The sequence below is a fragment of the Dendrobates tinctorius genome, unplaced genomic scaffold (assembly GCF_039654945.1).
Source record: "Dendrobates tinctorius isolate UK_male_01 unplaced genomic scaffold, ASM3965494v1 ptg000026l, whole genome shotgun sequence".
NCBI lineage: Eukaryota > Metazoa > Chordata > Amphibia > Anura > Dendrobatidae > Dendrobates > Dendrobates tinctorius.
In genome coordinates, this window is record NW_027361694.1 from 2,380,815 (window position 1) to 2,397,910 (window position 17,096).

Consider the following 17,096-nt stretch of genomic DNA (forward strand, 5'->3'; position numbering starts at 1 on the left):
AGGGGGTCTGTGGGGGGACAGCCCAAATATGGCGTGCAGGGAAGGGGGTCTGTGGGGGGACAGCCCAAATATGGAATGCAGGGAAGGGGGTCTGTGGGGAGACAGCCCAAATATGGCGTGCAGGGAAGGGGGTCTGTGGGGGACAGCCCAAATATGGCGTGCAGGGAAGGGGGTCTGTGGGGGGACAGCCCAAATATGGAGTGCAGGGAAGGGGGTCTGTGGGGGGACAGCCCAAATATGGCGTGCAGGGAAGGGGGTCTGTGGGGGGACAGCCCAAATATGGAGTGCAGGGAAGGGGGTCTGTGGGGGGACAGCCCAAATATGGCGTGCAGGGAAGGGGGTCTGTGGGGGGACAGCCCAAATATGGCGTGCAGGGAAGGGGTCTGTGGGGGGACAGCCCAAATATGGCGTGCAGGGAAGGGGGTCTGTGGGGGGACAGCCCAAATATGGAGTGCAGGGAAGGGGGTCTGTGGGGGGACAGCCCAAATATGGAGTGCAGGGAAGGGGGTCTGTGGGGGGACAGCCCAACTATGGAGTGCAGGGAAGGGGGTCTGTGGGGGGACAGCCCAAATACTGCCCAGGGCCACAGCGACCCCAGAGACAGTATGAGGAGCACTTAATGGCTGTGGTACGGCTGGAAGTGAAGCGCTCACACATAAGTGACGCATTGTTCTGATGGAGCCAGAACTACCACAAACCACGGCCGGCGCGGGTGACGAGCCTCGCCACCAAGTACCGCTGCCAACTGGCCACGTTGTCACATAGCGCCGTCACAATGTCGCTTTTCAAGGTGGAACGCTGTGGTGATGGCGACAAAACCTGACAGGAAAAAGCTTCGCTTCCCGCTCACTGGGCCCCAAACCAGCAAAAAATAGAAAATTAGCATAAATCTAAAATATGTCCTGTCATTTTCTTCATCCATTTGTATGTAATCGCTGTGCTGACATCGGCCGTCTCCTGATTCTTTTCTAGCTTCTCTTTACAGCCATGTTCACACCACATTACAGCATTTACAGCTTTTTCAGTGACTGTATTCTGTCAGAACGTTTATGGATTTTCATTATAATTCTTATTTACGTATTAAATCCGTAACTAGGCGCAGTAGGCGGACGTCTCCGCATTTACGCCGAGGTCACCGAGGGGTTCTGCCCCGATACCCACATTATGGCCGACACCATAGTCATGAAGCCAAGCTTCAGTCACAACTCATTTCTCACTTTTCATTTCTTGTACGGTTCGCTAATAAGTATCCTCCATTATCCTAGCCAGAAGCTCTAGGAAACCCCTCTGCCGCCCCACAGCCAGGATATAGCTGTGGTGTGAGCAGTCCTGTATGAGTCCAATGTCATACCACATCCACCTGACAGGAGAGACTCCATTGTGTCACCATGTCTTTATTATTATTATTATTATTATTATTATTATTATTATTATTATTATTATTATTATTATTATCACCATTCCTTCTCCTCCTGTGTTAGAGCAGCCATTAGCTCTCATTACACAGTGACAGCCCCCGGCAGTAGCTAGGCCAGGTCAGATATGAAGCTCTCCTCACTCTGCGGCTGCTTTATCCCTTCCCTCCAGGTAATATGCGCTGCTGTAACCCGAGGAGGAAGGTTAAACATGGAGGCGCTGGGCCTCAGATGTAGAAAGCACAAGTAATGATGCTAACACTCTCCTCCGCCCGGCTCCCCTGCACTCCGGGGACTTCTCTCTGTCACCCCTACAAAATTGCCAATTTCCCGCGCATTTTCCCTGCACCTCATTTCCTGCCCTCAGCTCCTGTGTACACGGCCGTGACAGACACGCGTGTGCGGTATCTGTGTGGAGATACTCCTGTCTCTCTCTAGTCGTACACTATGTATATATACTTGTGTCTATACCTATTTAAGATATGTGTACAACTATATATGAGCATAAGTATATATAGCAAAGAAAGCTATACCCTGCATATGGGTACATGTATATATGCGGTATGTGGGAACATCTGTAGATAGGAAAGGATACATATATATTATATTTATAGCTATAGTGACAATGTGTATATGTATACTGCATGAGTGTAACTATAGCTACATGTATATACAGTGTATAGTGTGTGTATGACTATATGTAGATACTAATACAAGTACTTTAACATATATAAAGCAAAAATATATAGAAATATTGGTATCTTACGTATTTACACACATACTGTATATATATATATACACACATTATATAGCATGTGTGCAAACATGAACATATATTTATATATACCAATATTTTCATAATATGTGTCTCTATGTACATATTAATATCTATCTATAGACATATACTGTATATACATGTATCTATATATATACACACACATACTGTATACATATATTAACATAAAAGATATACACATATGTACCGAGTGCTCTGTATATTTTACACAGGCTGTATATTCTATATATTTACACACATACTTTACATACAGCTAAGCATGATATATATATACCCCCATGTATAGTATATAGTTGCCATATGCATATACTTAGCTCTATAGAGTTATACACATTACATACATTGTATGTGTATATCTTATATATATACTTAGGTGTACACTTATAGGCATGGCTATACTATATAGGTAACTGTAGATCGGCAGATATATGCACATGCCTAGTTACTAGGTTGCATTCTGCACTGATAACTTTGGCAGATGAGTAGATCAGTCGCTCATCAGTCGCACATTGGTCGCAGATCAGTCGCACATTGGTCGCAGATCAGTCGCTGATCAGCCCACACACTGGAAGCACTGGGCACATGTGCGGGTCCCTGGCGCCGTGCAGACCCCCATGTACTGCATCTGATGGCAGGTGATGGGCCGATACACGGTAGTACTGGGCAGTGCGTGCCTGTAGCCGGGGCTCGTCATGAACACTGATGAACCGCGCTCGGGATGCAGATGAGTTCACGCTGTATATATCGTATGGGAGGTCTGTACCTGTTACATACAATGCTCCGCTCTGGAGCATAGGCTCTGCCGTGATTGACGTGAAGCGCGGCCAATGGCGGCTGGCACTGTGCTCGGCAGCCAATGAGCGGTGCGGGATGGAGGGGGCGGGCGCGGTTTATAGTCACACAGCTCGCTGCTGTCCGCGGTTACTTTGGATGAGTGTGGCTGGAGGAGCAGACGTCACACAGAAGAGTGGCATTCCTGGCACACACTGCCATCTCCAGCCACTGGCACAGGAACGGCCGAGGGATTTACCAGCAGCCGTTCTCCCGGGGATTGGAATATATGGACTCCCCGCATATAGCCGGATAATCATTCCCATCACTGCGGGCTGGTTCCCCGAGGATCAGTGGTGCCAGGCGGGCACAGAGCGGATGCTGGGCTCCCGTGTATTTCATGTGCCCGTATGTGATGCCTTAGGATTCCGTGTACCCCAGCTGGAGTTCTCAGTGTGGAGTTGATTCTTTTACCACTTCTACTAATCGGAGTGAGGACTGACCTTGTCTGGCGATCTGGTTGGATACGACGCTGATTTGTTGCTGGACTCGCGCTGCATCTCCTGCCTGGAGCTCCTGGAGTGGAGGCGGCAGGTTCCTGGAGAGGATCCCGCGTTGGCTCGGGTGACGGTACTATGGCAGGCGGCAGGGACTCCGTGTGGAAGTACAGTCTGGGAGTGTGGATCCTGTTGATCAGGACTGCTATCTCCAGATCGCTAGTGTTAGACCCAATTTACTGGAATTCCTCCAACCCCAAGTAAGTGACTGCTCTCCTTTCACCTCTCTGTGCGGGCTACTGGAGGGTTGTGCTGGGCTACTGTGGGCTCTGCTGTAGAGTTGTGCTGGGCTATTGGAGGGTTGTGCTGGGCTACTGTGGGCTCTGCTGTAGAGTTGTGCTGGGCTATTGGAGGGTTGTGCTGGGCTACTGTGGGCTATTAGAGGGTTGTGCTGGGCTACTGTGGGCTCTGCTGTAGAGTTGTGCTGGGCTATTGGAGGGTTGTGCTGGGCTACTGTGGGCTCTGCTGTAGTGTTGTGCTGGGCTACTGTGGGCTCTGCTGTAGAGTTGTGCTGGGCTATTGGAGGGTTGTGCTGGGCTACTGTGGGCTCTGCTGTAGAGTTGTGCTGGGCTATTGGAGGGTTGTGCTGGGCTACTGTGAGCTCTGCTGTAGAGTTGTGCTGGGTTACTGTGGGCTCTGCTGTAGAGTTGTGCTGGGCTATTGGAGGGTTGTGCTGGGCTACTGTGGGCTCTGCTGTAGAGTTGTGCTGGGCTATTGGGAGGGTTGTGCTGGGCTACTGTGGGCTCTGCTGTAGAGTTGTGCTCGGCTATTGAAGGGTTGTGCTGGGCTACTGTGGGCTCTGCTGTAGAGTTGTGCTGGGCTATTGGAGGGTTGTGCTTGCCCACTGTGGGCTCTGCTGTAGAGTTGTGCTGGGCTATTGGAGGGTTGTGCTGGCCCACTGTGGGCTCTGCTGTAGAGTTGTGCTGGGCTATTGGAGGGTTGTGCTTGCCCACTGTGGGCTCTGCTGTAGAGTTGCGCTGGGCTATTGGAGGGTTGTGCTGGGCTACTGTGGGCTCTGCTGTAGTGTTGTGCTGGGCTACTGTGGGCTCTGCTGTAGAGTTGTACTGGGCTATTGGAGGGTTGTGCTGGGCTACTGTGGGCTCTGCTGTAGAGTTGTGCTGGGCTATTGGAGGGTTGTGCTGGGCCACTTTGGGCTCTGCTGTAGAGTTGTGCTGGGCTATTGAAGGGTTGTGCTGGGCTACTGTGGGCTCTGCTGTAGAGTTGTGCTGGGCTATTGAAGGGTTGTGCTGGGCTACTGTGGGCTCTGCTGTAGAGTTGTGCTGGGCTATTGAAGGGTTGTGCTGGGCTACTGTGGGCTCTGCTGTAGAGTTGTGCTGGGCTATTGGAGGGTTGTGCTGGGCTACTGGAACTTATACTGTAGGATTGTGATGGGCTACTATCGGGTTGTTACGTTAGGCTGCTGTTGGGTTGTAATGGGCTATTGACGGTCTGTGTTTGGCTACTAGGTTATGTGTGCTGTAGGCTGTGGCTGTAGGAAGTGTGGGACAAATTGAAGCTTTTTACAGTTCGACTAAATGGTACTGCTGGAGTACTTAAGTGACCTAGGATTGTTCTAGGATTGCGTTGGGGATATTCGACTATATAGAGTGCTTAGCTAGTGAAAAGGACTATCTTCTGAAGGGTGATGCAGTACTGGGATGCTATACTGTTAGTGCTGGAGTACTGTGGGTTTTTATGGTGCTTTGGTTTCTAATGAGGGGCTGCTGGAGGCTAGTCCTGTAGTTCTGAATGGCTAGCTTGTGCCTATGGGATGTAGTAATGGACTACTGGAGGCTAGTCCTGGAGTACTGTATGAGTACTGTGCAGCTAGTCTCTTTTGGTGTATAGTGATGTGCAATTGGAAGACTGCACAGCCTGTGCCTTCTGTGTATAGTAATGGGCTACTGCAGGCTAGTCCTTGAGCATTGTACGGCGAGTGTTCTCCTTCGGTGTATAGTGATGGGCTAGTACTATAGGGTTTCTGGGCCACTCTAATGCTGCCAGTATACTGTGGGTTACTGCATAGATAGGGACTGTCCCCTGCGGGCGCTGTGTGCACCTCTGCGCTGTTTGGTTTGCGACTTCTTACCAGCATCTAGAATTGCCGATCGCCAGGTAGTGTCTGAACCAGAGCTTGAGCCGCATGCACACCAGGGTGTAAGAAATTTCAAGACTTTAGGTCACTGTATCCACACTGTATTCGCCTAAGATGGGGGAGATGTTCGTGCCTCCGTGTGGTGCAGCTATTGCCCTCATACTAAGGACCCGATGGTATTTCTAGACCCCCTCAGCCACTTGTTCTCTGGGCTCTGTGTACGCTGGCCAGTGATCCTCTTCCCTGAATGGCATGTGCCAGCTCTGGCTGTGGTGCTGCCAGGTCAGGCTGGTGATGTGAGGCCATTATCTCAGCTCGGTGCTGGGACTGGAGCAGGCAGTTCAGCCTGGACCCGCAGCATACATGCTGCTGCAGAGTTCTGACCCCTGATCTCCAGTCTGTTCAGCTCTTCCCATCCATAATTATATATACACTTCATTGTAACCATGTATACAGCGTGTTTTATATATTGTCTGAAATGCTTCACACCTACTTATATTGCTGAATCATGAAGCTTGTTCTGCACAGGTAGATTATGTCCTACACTGATGTAGACTGGACAAAGCCCAAATCAAAGACACAGGAAACCTTTACAAGGTGTTGTCTGTCTGTGATGAGGTCACTCCTAGCATGTGCTGCTGGCTCAGTCCAGATTTTACAGGGTAGGGGTCTGCACTTATGGGCTGTCCCTGTCAGTAGCAGGGGCGCTAGACTTCTAGGAACCTTTAAAAGTCAAAAGAGGAATGGGATAATGCGCATTCTCTTATGTATTAATGGATATTATTCAGTGTATTCTAATACATAATTATCCTGACTCCTAGTCATAGATTCTCTCTAGTCTATAGCTTAGGTCTTGGCTACAGCTTATAATATTTATATAGCACCCACTTTACAACTATGCAGCGGTATGTATATGCGGGGATCTTTCTTGCCCTTAGATAGCATTAATCAATTAGGCTTTTTGGTTATCCTAGTGGCAGTGATATAACCTTACAATGCACAGCATTTATAGGGTTAGATGCAAGCACATTGTTAGCGCTTTCTATCTTCCCCTGTGGCAGAGGAGCTGCCATTAATATAGCACTGTATGGAGCTTACAAGGCAAGTTTTACGCTAGGCCAGCTGTGTGTGTCATGTCATTGTATAAATCAGTATTTTAGTGAGCTGGCAAACCTGAACTTATCCCATCCCTCCCAATATATTATTTTCCAAAAAGGTTCACTTGTTATGATAAAGAGACATTAGAAAACCAGTGATCAAGTCAGTCCTACAGAGGTCACTCTTCCAATGCTCAATGCGGTTCTCGCTGCAGACTCCTCACTGTAAGCCCACCATTTCATCTCCTCATCACATTTACATTTTTTTTGTATTTGACATTATTGTTGGATTCCTGCACATTTTTGATTCTAATGTGATTGCAATTATGTAAGAATCCTGTTCTGTTGCATACAGCACCATATAAATGAAGCCAGTCCAGTATATTCTATGCTCTACATTTTGCTTTCCACTTACCCCAGTACAAATGGTTGCAACATGTGTTCTTTTTCTTTGAATTCTGTAGTGTTTGACATAGCGTTACCTATCAATCAGTGATACTGAACTGACATTAAGAACGTCACGTATTCCTCCTGGGGCACAAAACCAGTCTAGTTTTACCTTACCTGTTTGTCTCCATGCTGCAGAATAGTTTCCTTTTCCATACAGTGGTATGCTGTTAATGTCCCTTATTTGGAAATAAACAAAGTCATATATTTGCATCAGATGGACGTTATCATTAAATAATGCATGTCACTTCGCTCTTTGGGGATCAGCTATTAAATATGAATGTCGCTCTTTCCAGATGAGATGTTAGTTTGGTCCAGTGATTTCTTGCAGCGCATTAAATATATAAATATGACTGTGGGGGATATGGAAGGAAGAAAACTTTCATTACTAGTTTAAAAAAAGACATATTGTCAGTTTCTCTTATGATGACAGGGCCTCCTCTCCGCTGCTGATTTCATGCTATGGCCCTTTCAACCAGTATTATAGATCTGTATTATTCTCATGGCTAAACAGGGTTGCGCTTGATTAAACGCAGAATATATAAATACATTTTTCATAGTTTGTCGGCTGTCACAACTGATACTGTTCAGAAAAACATCTCTTTTATATTTGGGAACGTAAGTGCTTGAGAAATCCTAGCCGTGGCAACAAAGTGTACATTTCTGCATATGTCAGACTGCTGCCTTTATGTTTATGCTTGGATGAATTTTCTGAGATTATGTAAGAGAACAGTACTAGATTGCCTCTAGTTCTTTTCAGCTTTCAGCTAAAACTGGAAAAGGAGAAAAAAAATGGGAGTTTTGTTTCCATCACAATGATTGCTTACTACCTACTTATTGCCACCATGTAGGTATACACCACTGAAGGTATATTACCCTGTTGAATGCATGAAACGGGCACCTAGTCATTGAATGGGAAATGCAGAGGTCTATAGGTAAACAAGTGCACATTCAGTGCTATGTGAATACCCCCTTTCAACTGCGGCCCTTGCTTTGCATTTAGGTTAATCATGTCAGTTTTAATATAGAATAGGAAGAAAGGAGAACGCACCAGGGGTGGAATGGTTGCTGCTTTTTATATGCACATTCCTCACATTTTGTCAGCATGATAAACTGGAGGCAATGGTCCTTGTTCCAAGGGACAAGTGAGCCGGCCTTCGAACAAAGTGCCCGCTGAAACCATATCTCAGTCTCTGCTAAACTGCTGTAGACAAGAATTTATTTAGGAATTCTTTCCCCTGGGATGGCCCTTTTTAACCTTCCCAATTGCGGTTTCAAGCTGAAGAAACAAAAGCTCCGGATAAAATGGTTAGTGTAGCACTTACCTCTAAATCTCTGTCACCCAAAGTTTTGCTGAAGACACTTGGAGGACTAATGCAAACATCTTTATTTCATTATCCTTTCCCATTGCTCTGACACCTGCACACCATCTTGGCTAAGGTAAATTACTGACATCCACTAGACCCAGAAAAGGCTGAGATTTAGATATACTGATTCCCTTTTATCTTTCTTCTATGGTTCAGCTGGGGTTTAATTGTTACATTATCTTCTGTAATTATCTCCAAGACTCTTATCTATAAAGCTTGCTCAGGTAAAGCACTTTGTTTGTCTAGTAATTGTCTTTAGATTGTCACTGGAAGTAGGGAACAATGAAATGTATTTACTTTCAGATGCATTTTTTTTCCCCGGCCCTTTTTAATAACAAGCAGAACAGTATGTTTCGTTTCCATGTGCAGCTGATTCCTATTAATCAGGGAGGACACGTTCACATATTGCTGGATTCATAAAGAAAAGGGAAATATCAATTACCTGGGAGATTAATGAAATACCTGACAGCCTATAATCTACCATCTTCAGTCAGTGCTCACATTGGGGTTTACCTTGAGCATGTATGGAAGGTCGGATGCCTGTAAGCCACAGGAAGACACTTGCACAAAATAATTTCCTAATTGGATACTGTAATTTATGTGTAACTAGAAAACCAAGTAACATGGCGTATCTGGACTTTTTTTTCTTGCATTTCGCTTAGCTGTTTGTTGAAGCATTTTATTGAAGGTATTACCGTCGGCTCATCCGTCTTCCCTAAAGACTCTCAATGTCAGAACTCTGCCAGTTATTTTCAGCTGGACACAACGGAATGATGCACTTTGTCAATTTGAGGTGTTGCATTTTTTCCCTCCCGTTTAAAGTCATAAATATTGATTCCCAGAAATGCATTTTTGGAACTTGAGAAACAACTTTGAGAATTAGTATAGCATAGACATAAAAGAGCTAAGTTTTATTCACCCCCCAATCATTACAGCTTGAAAAGCACTCTAGAAAATTAGGCCTGAGAGCATGTTGTAAAATAATATGATTGCTCTTAATGTGCGTTTGTAAATAGCACATAAATTGGTGAGAAGTCATCATTTATTACATTATCTGGATAGAATTCATTGACGTGTGTTATTTATTACAAGACACACTTTATAGAGAGCTCAAAGGGCAGTCACAGATCAGCTGTAGTTTGTCTTGGGGAACGTGTTAAGATGATTTTGCAATTTATGGCAAGCTTTGATTACAGGCCTATAAAATGCCTTTGCTTTCTGTTTGGATATAAATGACGTCATGATCACCCTGCAAATAATCAAAGAGCTGTATTGTCAGGTTGCAAGTAGTGTGTATACCTGTATGGAGATCAGACATGTTTCTGAAATGGCTGGCAATGTGTTACTGCTTATTTATGTTGTTGCCCTGTAAAATGTGAGCCGTAGAATATTATGACCTTAGCTTGATGGTATAGGAATGTTAAGTCCTTCAACATCTAGAGATTTTTATATTATAAAATAGGATTTATTTATAGGCAAGCAGACAAATTCGAGCTGGCTAAATCCAAAGGCCTCATTTAGATGGCAGTTTTCTGACGTACTGTACTAGAAAATCTGATTTTCATCAGAGTTCGGTCTGTTTCAACATTTTTTTTTAAACTGATGAGACAAAAGTTTCTCCACCTTCTCATTTCGGTCAGTGAAAAAGTGACAGAACGGATGGTATCTGTGTTCTGTCCGATTTTTATTTTCATGTACTTTAATCCATCACTCAATCAATATCAGACATGTCTTCATGATTTTGCAAGGACCACTTGGTATGAAAACAATCACTGAAAACAACCCTATAGACTAGTGTCCGTGAAAAAAAAAATGGATAGCACGTGAACGTGAAAAACTGACTTGTGAATGTGGCCTAACTGCTGTCTATTTCAGCTTCTAAGTTAAAGATGGTGGCACTTTTATTTGCTAACCAAATATCCTTTAAGGGTTTACCCCAGAGTACTTCATATTTCTGTAACATCATTATTATAGTTTATATTTAAATACAAAGTGTACATATGTGGAACATGGACAGCATGGTGGCTGGGTGGTTAGCTGGGGTCCTGGGTTCAAATACCACCAAGGACAATATCTGCAAGGAGTTTGAATGTTCTCCCTGTGTTTATGTGGGTTTCTTCTGGATTCTCCCACACTCCAAAGACATACTGATTGGGGATCACAATCTAAATTCCCTATCCGGACAGCGATGCTGATGTGTCTGTTAAGTGCCGTGGAATTAATGGTGCTATATAAGTGGGTAAAATAAATAAATATAAGCCACTAGAAAACATGTAGGCATTTCTAGGCCAGGTTCTTGTTCATAGTTTTAATGATGTCTCTAGTTTTTGGTCACTCAATTTCTAGGTCATACCAATTATGTTGTAAGTTCCAAAATGGTTTCACTGCAGACTTCATTAGCCAAAAAATCTCAATCTCCTTTGCCAGCTAGACTTTCAGCAGCACGCAAATGTCATCTCCAGACATGGCAGACAGGTCAGTTGTTAAGAGCGTAGGTATGAGCTTAGCCTTTTGCTTTTGTACAGGATGACATACGTAAAAACTTGTTTTTCAAGTCACCCATCAGACATTTTCATAGACTGTATATGTCACATTCTGGTGATTAAAACGGGCGTGATCAAGTGTTTAAAATATTTGGACTCAGCTCAAGAGCCAAGCTTCTGTCCAGTTTTCTTCTCTACAAATTATTTTTGACCGTATGGTATATGAAGGCAAATGGGCAGTATTAGAATAGCTTGGAAGAGCTCCTGCAGATTCATTGTTTCCTCAGAGGCCAAGAAGACAAAAGACGTGAGCATTGCAGGCCCTGTCTCATAAAGAAAAATGTAAACCATTCACACAGCTTTCCTGTTTAACTTGTTTAATTCTCATTGCAAATTCAGTACCATCCTGGCTTTGTGAAATCTGCTGATTTTTCTCTCTCCTAATCCATTTTGTAACTTTGATTTAAAAACAAAGCCGAACCAATTTGCTTTTATTTTTAAGCAAATCAATCCGTGGTCATCGTTAATAAGGGGATTACAAGGACTTGGGCTAGATCTATACAGAAGCAAGTTAAATCCAGAACAACCTCTAAAGAAACTGATCCCTTTTGATTGAAGTGTGGAAGAAAGGCACAGTGGACCGAACAGCAGTTATCTGATTGTACAGCAGTAGAACCACCATTTTTCCTGTATTTCCTATATTCTTACAAAATGTAAAGGCAAATACAGGCTGCAACCATAGCAACATATAGATTAACTAAATGTAAGAGCTGACACGTATCTGAAAGGGTTGCTAGACTGAATGCCTTGCAAGGGGCCATTGGGTATAATTTGTAGAGTGCACACAACTTGGAAGCATGAATGAAACGTGGGGGAAGATGGATCCTTCTTATTTGTGCTTAGATGATGACAACTAGTTGGGATTTATGTAGTAATGCAACTCCTAGTACTTAACTATTGGATATTTTGTGTTTTGTTTTTTTTTCTGTATTACAGGACTAATATAGCTTTTACAATTTCCTCTGGGCAAATGTATGTTTCCATAGTTGGTACAATTGACTTGGGCTGGTCAAGATCAGCCTAAAGGCCCCGTCACACACAGCGAGATTGCCAGCGAGATTGCTTATTTTGTGACGCCACAGCGAAATCGCTGTGTGTGACATGGATCAGCGACCGGCATCGCTGATGGCGATCCAACGTCCTGAGCTGTTTTTTGATTGTTGGTCTCCCGCTGCCCAGCGCGCATTTCTGTGTGTGGCAGCGAGAGACCAGCGATCAGCGATGCTGGGAGCTGGTTTCCAAAGTAAACAGCGGGTAACTAAGAGCCGTGCGGCTCTTAGATACCCACTGTTTACCTTGGAAACCAGCTTACTCGCTGGTCCTGATCGCTGGTGGGTCTGTCTATGTGACAGCTCACCAGCTATCAGCTAACTATGTCCCAGCGATCCCATCCACTTCGGATCGTTGGTGGGATCGCTGGGACATTGATAGGTGTAACGGGGCCCTTTGGCTATGTTCACATGTCCAGTAATCATTAGTTAGACCAGATCCAGCAGCAATCTTAAAATAAACTGATTTCAACTGGATCCGTGTTTTTTTTTTTTTTTAACTTTCACGACTATGGATAATGGACCCCTTAATTAGCCATCAGTTTTTCTTTCCTTTGACCAGGATTCGGTTTTTGCTTAGTGGATCAGTTTCAAATGGAACAAAATGGATGACTAACTAACCGATCCGTTTTCTATAGACTTAAGTGTTAATAAGCCGTATCCAGTTGAAATAATTTTTTATTTAGCTGGACAAAAGTTGTGTCTTCACAACTTTTTTGTTAACTGATTACTGGACATATGACCGTATCCTAAATTCCAGCTATCTTATTTATAGCTGCATTTTAGTAGCAGCAGCTATGGATTTATGTATAGAAAGTAACAGCCCTACAGTAAATGTAACATATTTAGAGGAGGTATTTAAACACACGTCATGTTACATTTCTGATACATATTTATTAATCTGTGCGCCTATTCCTGGAACACATCTCCTGTTCTAGTAGGATTTTTCACTGCTGAAATAAGGAGGGGTGAAGGTGGGGGACCTGGTTATTTAGGAGCAGTGCAGAATGTCACATTAAATGCATCAGGCTCGTCTTTGTTTAAAGCCTGTGCTCTTTGTTATGCAGTAAAGCAGTAAAAGGAAAGATGATTTCCTGACTTCTGCTCTCCAGCTGAAAACAGCCCTTTAAAAGCAAGAAAGAAAAGACTCTTTTGCTTTTGTTTTCCCCTGCATTTTGTAACTACAGACACTAGATCCACTGAGGAGTGACACTAAACTCCATGCTGAGATGTGGTAGTACAGGTGCGAGAGAGGGAGCAGTGTGTGTGTTTTATAGCCCGAATGGCTGTTCTTTATGATGGAAGAATAGCCAGGGCTGGGAGAAAACACAGAAGCTAGCAGTAACTGTTCTGTCTGCACAAATAATCCTAAACACACTTTTTTGATTAAGTGCGTCTCAGATGATTTCATTAAATCATGTTTCTTGGCAGAGCGGTTTGGAGAAGTTTCCAGGATTTTACATCTTTCTTTGTTGCAGGAAATTTAAGAGCATATACCTTAAGTTTACATGGTGTTGGCTGTTTGACAGACAAAGGTAAAAAATAGCTGTGAGATAAAACGGTAATAGGAAACATCGAGCCAGGGAAGCGATACGTTTATGAAGGATCTACATATCTACAGATGTAGCAAACGTGAACTTGTCACTCAGACACTTTCTAATGTGCAGTGCGATAACTCACTGAGCTGAGGAGGTCTGTAGGTTTGGGCAAAACCTGTTTGGCTAACGGTGACAAACTCTGCTCCTTTCATAAGCTCAGCTCATCTATCCATCGATTTGTCTTGGGGTATGTGCACACGCTGCAGATTCTGCTGCGTTGTACAGTACCTTTATTTCCTATGGAAATAAAAAAACGCAGTGCACATGCTGCGGATTTTTCCGTGCGGATTTGCTGCAGGTTACAATCCGCAGCATGTCAATTCTTTGTGCGGATTTCGCTGCGGTTTCCTACCTTCATCATTGTGAGGTGAGAAACCGCAGGACATAACCGAAGGCTAATCCGCAGATAAACCGCAGGACTTTTGTCCTGCGGATTTTTCAACAAAATCTGCACAACTTAAAAACTACGTGTGCACTTACCCTTACGGTCAGTTTCTCGATCTGTGCATTAGGGATTTCTTTTTCAGAATTTAGGAAAATATCCATGTACAATATGGACTAAAGGTTCTCCACTTCTTATGACTTATTCTAAATCTATTCACATTTTAGAAAAGATAATTTTTTAAAAGGGTTCTTTAGTGAATATGTCCTTTACTAGTATATCTTATAAGTAACGTGCTACATGGAATTTCTCCCATGTCGGGTACAGACAGACATACTTAGGGTGAATCTCCCAAGACGGAGCAACCCCACCAGTGAATAAACTAAAGTCGATCGGTGCATTGTCATATATTTCCTGTAAAAATGTTCACTGTGACACAAATTTAGCTTTAAACAGTTAATTTAAAGAGGAGTTACAGACTTTTTGCTGCCTGATGGTGTTCAATGAGGGACCATTAAGTCAAAATATTTATGGTGTAAGAGACTAACATTTTGTCTGTGCGTCCAGCAGACTTTCTGCCTTTTCCAGCTGGAAACTGGTGCATATTTATGGTGTTCAGATGACAAAAGAAGTAAAGTGAATGGCTCTGGCCTACTGCTTATTTGTATAACGGAAAGGCTATAGTGCTGATGTAAAGCAGGGCCTGTCTGTGTCTCATTTCCTTCCAACTACTGAACAGTATGCTTTTCACATCTGGCATGTGCCATATCATAAATGTTACGTGCCACCCATAAATGCCTTAACGTGACACTGGCCAAGCAGGGTGAATTGTATTTCAGCCATTAGGTACCTGGTATTCCTATTTATGACTTCCCTGCGGAATAGAGGAGGCCGCCACTTCCAATGCTATTCATTTATCTGCATTCATTTCTACATCCTGACAATCCACAAGGTTTGGCGGCTTGTACAGCAAAAATTTAAGCATTAAATAAAATCCAACAATGTGAGAACATAATGTGTAATGGCAATCCGCCTGTGCGGTAAATTAGAGATTGATACGCATAATGAGACTGGTACAAATCATGCATTTTCATGGGTGCACGCCTAATGAGGGGATCACAAACTGCAGAGCAACCAGCCCTTGTGAATCCTAGTTTTTTTTAGTCTTGCTGGCATTTTTCTCAACAGTGTGATGACATCTGCTATTCAGCATACATTGCCCTGCGTTACCCAATAGGATGGCATGACTCACTCACTGACTCAGTTATGGTAATTGCCATCCCAACCACATTCTTCTTGTTCCTTATCATTCATTTGGAAAATACTGTGCAAACTGAAAGCAGAGTAATCTTTAGATAATATTAGCATTATTATATATGCTAGTCATCAGCTTTCCTTTCCAAACAAATACAGTTTCAAAGGGCAAGGCATTTTTTTCTTTCCCTGTGACCAGCCAACACCCAGTATTTCATTGCGGGATATGGCTGTTAATTACAAAGCCGATGATTTAGAGTATGGTATAAATATTAAAAGTTCTATTTCTACCAAAGATTTTAAGTTTCCAGGCTACTGAGTCGTATATTTCACAGTCTGTGTTCATTTGGTGGGAAAAAAAGAGAGAAAAAAACTAATTTTGAGAAATATCAACAAACTACATGTACAGTATTTTGTCCTAAATGATGTCAGGCACAGAGTACCAAGCCAGACAACTCACATCACAGTCTGGAGTGGATGTTATGGAGGAGACAGGTAGTCAAACAAATCTAGCAGCAGAGCAGAATTGGAAAATTCAAGGGAATAGAGGAGCAGTGTGAACCTGCATATTGCGAGAATATATTTTATTGAAAGTGACACTAAGTAAGAATGGAAAAAAGAGCCCATTCTTGGCACACGGCATTGCAGCCAACGTAGAAGCTTACAGACCTGGAGATTGAATATGTAATAGCGGTAGAAATGATGATGTCTCACTGAGAGGTCCCACTATGGATAACCCGGGCAGTGATGTCAGCAGTCAATCCAGTTTATGCTGAAGCGTGCAACTGAACTGGGAAGAAGTTTGATAGATGTTACTTTTTAGGCCGGGATCACACTATCGTGTGTGATGCGAGTAACTCGCACGAGTCTCTTGCATCACCACCCAGCGCTAACGCCGGCAATCAGGACTGGAGCTGCGGTTTCTCACATCACACACGGTAGTGTGATCCTGGCATTAAACTTCCAGTCGCTATATGTTGCCTTTTAAATTTAGGATATGGAAATTTTCCAGGTTCCAAGGCTAGAAAAGTTGCAATAATGGCAACCCTCTTCCTCCACTTTCTGGAATCCTAATCGCAGTTTGTCTGTGTATTTGCTAGGTTTTGTTAAGCTTTATGCAAAATGCGATTTTGATCTGCTTTTAATTGCTTTTGCCTTGGTAATTTATTTCTTTTTTTTTGTCATGCTGGCCCCCTTTTGTGAAGCCTTATCTAGTAAATGATAAAGTTGTAAAGTATTCCATCTTGGAGATTATTGGTAACTGGTGAACATAAATAAATATAGCACACAAAGAGGTCTTACAGATTCTTCAAAAATTCCAAAAATACTAGCAAAAGGCAGAGATGCTTACCTGCCCAGGCCTCCAAACAAATGCACTATCAGTATGCGGAGGACCCATGTAGTTAAGATGGCGGCAACACAGGTGCAGAAATACAGATGAGGCAACCACTCACAACCTACCAATCCCAATGGAGGGGGTGGCTGCTTTGTATATTACTGCACAAAAAAGACTTGTATGCGGCTCTGTTAACACAATGGAAATGCACAGCCTCCAGGTTAACAGCCTATTTGTGAAGCCCTTCTATTAGATCAGGCGGGTTGCCTAGCACTATTCAAATGCATCCCATGTGAACAGACACCACAGTTTACAAGACCAAATGGGCCCAACTGCACCCTGAAAAAAATGTGCAAAAAACACATATGTGAGGTATTAGTTAATACTTT

The 17,096-nt window shown here is 43.5% G+C and overlaps 1 protein-coding gene across 1 annotated transcript in view; it reads left to right on the forward strand.

Annotated features, from left to right (window-relative positions):
• Positions 1 to 3,135: 3,135 nt before the first annotated feature.
• The window catches only part of EFNB2 (ephrin B2), a 53,587-nt gene continuing 39,626 nt past the window's right edge, over positions 3,136 to 17,096 (forward strand). The window contains exon 1 of the mRNA XM_073569476.1: positions 3,136 to 3,739. Within this exon, the coding sequence (XP_073425577.1) occupies positions 3,618 to 3,739 (122 nt within the window). The 5' untranslated portion in view covers positions 3,136 to 3,617. The remainder of the gene's footprint in view (positions 3,740 to 17,096) is intronic.